The sequence below is a fragment of the Triticum aestivum genome, chromosome 1A, assembly GCF_018294505.1.
Source record: "Triticum aestivum cultivar Chinese Spring chromosome 1A, IWGSC CS RefSeq v2.1, whole genome shotgun sequence".
NCBI classification, from domain to species: Eukaryota; Viridiplantae; Streptophyta; class Magnoliopsida; order Poales; family Poaceae; genus Triticum; species Triticum aestivum.
Window position 1 is genome coordinate 450,953,057 of NC_057794.1, and position 5,739 is coordinate 450,958,795.

At 41.6% G+C, this 5,739-nt stretch overlaps 1 protein-coding gene across 1 annotated transcript in view; it reads right to left on the minus strand.

Moving 5' to 3' along the window:
• Positions 1–4,574: 4,574 nt before the first annotated feature.
• The window catches only part of LOC123145809 (uncharacterized), a 3,180-nt gene continuing 2,015 nt past the window's right edge, over positions 4,575–5,739 (minus strand). Inside the window, exon 2 of the mRNA XM_044565342.1 lies at positions 4,575–4,693. Coding sequence (XP_044421277.1) covers positions 4,593–4,693 — 101 coding nt within the window. The 3' untranslated portion in view covers positions 4,575–4,592. The remainder of the gene's footprint in view (positions 4,694–5,739) is intronic.

Consider the following 5,739-nt stretch of genomic DNA (forward strand, 5'->3'; position numbering starts at 1 on the left):
GAAAAGGTGTCTGTTCAGAGGAGGTGCCTGTTCGGCAGGAACCGACGCGGCAGTTTTACAACTGCCTGCGGTTAGTACAAGCAGGGATTAATCCCATAATTAACACATGGTTAATTAATTCTAACACTTCCCCTAATCAATGCTTGATCTTGTGAGGAGACATCATCTTGATAAAGTTTCCTCCAAAACCCTGTGGGAAAAATGAGGATAGAGGTGTTTGATATGTTGCCAAAACTCCTTCAAACCCAGTAGGAAAAATAAGAAGAAAATGCCGCAACATATAATGATTATTGTCTGTTTAACTCAATATGAGAAAAACCCATAGAATTAAAGGACAATAAATATGTCGTATATACTTTCTTAAAAACCCCGGTGGGGAAAACAAAAAATATGACATATGGTCTTGTGTTGATATTACCTCATTAAAAACCTTCATGAGAACCTATGAAGTAAACTCATGAAGGGAAAAAGAGTATAATATGATGCTTTTAACAGAAACAATTTAGGAAGATACCCCCCCTGATTCTTGCAAATTCCGAAGCCATCATATACCAATTCCATGATATTTCCGGAATGTAGAAGTTGGTAGAGACTTGGTGAACAAATCAGTCACATGATTTGACTTACAAGATATGCAATATAGTGATATTGCTTATTATGTAACCTGTTTGCATCCGGGCAACACAAGCAACATTATCTTTGAGATAATGGTTGGTGGATGTAGCCATGATGTCTGTTTCGAAGACTCTTCATGAGAGAGCTACCACACCTAGTAGGAACACTAAGCTTGTCTACAATCTGACATAGTGGGGATCTGATCGATGTATCCAATGATATCGGTATTCACATTTCTGTGTAACTGAAAAACCAGGACAAAATGTTTGATGCCTTGGAGATATCGAAAGATATTCTTGAGTACCAACCAATTGTGTTTGGTGGATCCAATGGCTTATGGAACGTTGAGTCCCAATATCTCATTTCCATCATCTCTTGGTCTAAATCGATCTTTCTCTACGTCTAGAGAATGAACTACCATGAGAGTTATGGATGGGTAAGATTTGTCCACAATGAATTTCTCCAATATAATTTGGATATAGACAACATAGTAAACCATAATGTATGAATGAAGGTGCTCAAGTTGTAGTAACAAGCGGTATTTTGGTTTACCCAAATCTTTCATTTTAAACTCCGTCATTTAGATGATTACATGTGTCATCATTGCAGACACACAAATATGGATAATCATCATTGTAGGAGTAATCCTTGTGCATAAGGAACCCACTACGTCGGTTGTACCATATGTACCGACAACAATAAGTCGTATGGTGACTTACTGATACTACACAGTGTATGTTGCATTTTGTATTTCGATTCAGAATTGAGATTCCATCGGGAATCAATCATATATGTCTGAATCTAGTGATCCACATGGATATGTAATCACTACATCTATCAACTGCAAAGAAAGATGATTTTATGCTGCCAATGATATAAGTTATCAGAAAGAGATTCCACCTTGGAGAATAGTTGGGTATCTGCGTGAACCCTTGTGCTACAATACTTGCTCTATATTTCACCATCTTGTTGTTCTCAATTCTGTTTTCAGAAGAAAACTGGTGTAGGTATTTCTTATGAATACCTTCCCATTATTGAGCAAGATTATTTCTACCAAGATTATACCCTTTGCTTGAGTTCAGTCCGAGTGTTGTTCACACTTTGTCATGGCCATGGTCTTTGGATGTGAATCACGTGAACGGTTTTTTCAATCTAATTGAGAAATGTATGTCGACAATTGTAGACTTCCGGTTATATGTTTCTCCAGAATCTATATATCAATATATAGTTGATGAAAATTTCGTTACCCATGGTGACTGCTCGCGATTTCCTAATGCGATTGAGACGGGTATTCCGATGTCTCGGTCACTATGTGCACTATGACCTGGATTGGTGGAGGTTTCCCGTCCACTAGGTGTATACTACCCATTAGGTGTCTGTCAACGTGAAATTGACTTGCATTTACTGATTCACAGGCCTTGATATCCTTGCTTGTAAGAAGCTAAATCCTGATGTACTATTGCCATACATCTCCCCCTATTGCTTCGAACGGGGAGTGGAGTGATTCTTATTGGTACCTTCACTCTTTCAGGCATATTTTGCAGGATTGTAGGATTGTGAGACACCTTTATAGTCAGCAAATGAATCTGGCAGGTTATTTGCAATGTGTTGCAAATGTTCTGAACGCATGGTTTAGATCTTTGAGTACATGGATTTGAGGCAGAAATGTGTTGAACATTCTATGGCATTCTTTATGGTACTTGAAATCTCCCCCTAATGCCTGGAAATGTTCCTCATTGAATCAGCATACTGGCCTTGAATAACTCCCCATGTGAGGGGCTTGAGGTATTGACGGTAATACAGTTATTCCTCACATAGATCTCAACTATATGTTGAGGGGCCAATGATGTACGCCGGGTGGTGATATCGGTATGCAACCGAATTACCGCAGATAGGAAATACTTGGTAGATATCCACATATCAAAGATAGAGGGGAATAATATTATGCAGTTCTGTCATGAGCGTGTAAAACTGCATGACTCCAACGTAAAGTTGGTAAGTTGCAATTACAAAGTAAAGACAATGCAATGAGCTTAACTCTTTGGATAGGATTCTACCAAACCATTTTGAGTCTAGACATTAGGACAAATTGCTAAACTTCAATCCGAGGGCCATAGAGAAGGCACTCAAGGAGAATTCTGCAATGTTATCCATTCGATTTGGTTGAAATCGTTGTCAGGATAATAAACCAATGGTTTCGTGTGAATAAAGCACACACTTAAGACCATCATGTAGATATGTCTTTTAGAACCATGGAATATTTGAATAGTCTACTCAATGGTTGGGAAGAACCATTTACCTCGACTTGATGCATTCAAGGAGTCTGAGTGGTTAGGCATACACTTTAAGGTGTGTGAGCCTTAAAATTTGCCTCCCTGTGTCACATGTAGTGCACACAAAATCCAAATATTGTAAGAATTAAGCATCAATAATAATCATAAACCATTGGAATTGCTGATAGTTTCGGTTTCAACCCAATGTCAATGATGACCAAAGCTGGAATGCCAAGTTTGTCATGCAAAAGACACTGGAAAACTATCTCGCATGCAACATGTGCTACGGGTTCTGTAGTATGTGTAGTACAACCAAATGATACATAGAGAATGTGCTTGCCATATCCGTTGCATGTGATAAAGAGAAGATATTTCTCTTTGTTGTCGGCATAGGTTTCTCTATGGAAACCATTTTTGACGAATATCTCTATAGCTTAATAGGGTACGAGTTAAACTTGGGAAACAATGAAACATCCCGACGTTACTCGAGTACCCACGGGGATAGTAAATATGACTCGAGTTGAGCCAACAAATACCTCATCGCATCTAGCGATTTTAAAATATCTCCTTTCTCTCAATGAGAGTGGAAACATTGGACTTCCCTGAGTATAGAGTTTGTGGTGCAAATGTCCACAAGGCACATATCAGTTTTCATCGGATTGACTCCCGTAGAAATATATATATAGACATGAAGATTCTCAAGAAAATTAATGTCGGATATATAGAATACATACAAATGAATTTGTATCAAAGTGCTGATACAATATATTGTGATATACAATATATAATGACAACAATAATCATGTTCTTATTAGAACATCATAAATGGACATAAATAAATAGATCACTAAGGAGACTAAGGGACTAAATGTATAGTCTCCAAATATGTCGGTTGATGCATATTCAACCATCATGCTCTCCATGCTCATAGGGTCTCGTGACAGCTTGATGGTGTCAGGTTGAGGGTTTGAAGTGAGTTCCAAATCATTACTCTTGAGGTCCTTTGCGTCCCGGTGGCATGGCATGGATTGCACGCGCTATCTCATGGGATGCAAGACTAATCTTGATGTCCATGACCCGCTTAAGTAAGTTGTGGCCATTGAGGGCAAGTGCCTTAAATTGTTAGCCATCGATTACTTATAGGGCAAGCCAGAGATAATTAATTTACAAGAAGTAAATTAAAAATCATTATAATTTTGTAATAAGAATGCAAAAATTTGACGCAAGTGTATAACTTGAAAATGCTTAACCTCAATTGTAGGAACATAACACATTGAAGATCATGCAGATCTCACAGTAATAGAGTTACTCTGCACATGGGCAGTAGATCCAACTCATTACCTTGTGTTTTCCTAATATTGAGGTAGATGTTATTGTCAAAAATTTACAAGTTTTGTTGTGCGGGTGTGACGCCCCCGATTCAATCGTACACTAATCATGCACGCAAATGTATACGATCAAGATCAGGGACTCACGGGAAGATATCACAACACAACTCTAAAACATAAATAAGTCATACAAGCATCATAATACAAGGCAGGGGCCTCGAGGGCTCGAATACAAGTGCTCGATCATAGACGAGTCAGCGGAAGCAACAATATCTGAGTACAGACATAAGTTAAACAAGTTTGCCTTAAGAAGGCTAGCACAAACTGGGGTACAGATCGAAAGAGGCGCAGGCCTCCTGCCTGGGATCCTCCTAAACTACTCCTGGTCGTCATCAGCGGGCAGCACGTAGTAGTAGGCACCTCCAGTGTAGTAGGGGTCGTCGTCGACGGTGGCGTCTGGCTCCTGGACTCCAGCATCTGGTTGCGACAACCAGAAAGAAAGGAAAGGGGAAAAAGGGGGGAGAAAGCAACCGTGAGTACTCATCCAAAGTACTCGCAAGCAAGGAACTACACTACATATGCATGGGTATATGTGTAAGGAGGCCATATCAGTGGACTGAACTGCAGAATGCCAGAATAAGAGGGGGATAACTAATCCTGTCGAAGACTACGCTTCTCGCAGCCACCGTCTTGCATCAAGTAGAAGAGAGTAGATTGAAGTCCTCCAAGTAGCATCTCCAAGTAGCATCTCATAGCATAATCCTACCCGGCGATCCCCTCCTCATATCCCTGAGGTAGAGCGACCACCGGTTGTATCTGGCACTTGGAAGGGTGTGTTTTATTAAGTATCCGGTTCTAGTTGTCATAAGGTCAAGGTACAACTCCAAGTCGTCCTGTTACCGAAGATCACGGCTATTCGAATAGATTAACTTCCCTGCAGGGGTGCACCAACTTACCCAACACGCTTGATCCCATTTGGCCGGACACACTTTCCTGGGTCATGCCCGGCCTCGGAAGATCAACACGTCGCAGCCCCACCTAGGCACAACAGAGAGGCCAGCACGCCGGTCTAAACCTAAGCGCACAGGAGTCTGGGCCCATCGCCCATAGCACACCTGCACGTTGCGAGGGCGGCCGGAAGCAGACCTAGCCTAGCAGGCGTTCCAGTCCAATCCGGCGCGCGCCGCTCCGTCGCTGACGTCTGAAGTGCTTCGGCTGATACCACGACGTCGGGATACCCATAACTACTCCCACGTAGATGGTTAGTGCGTATAGGCTCGTAGCCAACTCAGATCAAATACCAAGATCTCGTTAAGCGTGTTAAATATCCGCGAACGCCGAACAGGGCCAGGCCCACCTGTCTCCTAGGTGGTCTCAACCTGCCCTGTCGCTCCGCCACAAAGATCCACACAGAGGGCCGTCGGGACAAAGGTCCTTTCAGCCCCCAATCCGTGAATCACTCGCGGGTACTCTTCGAGCTGACCCGACTTTAGTCACCATCTGTATAGTATGTATGTATGTAT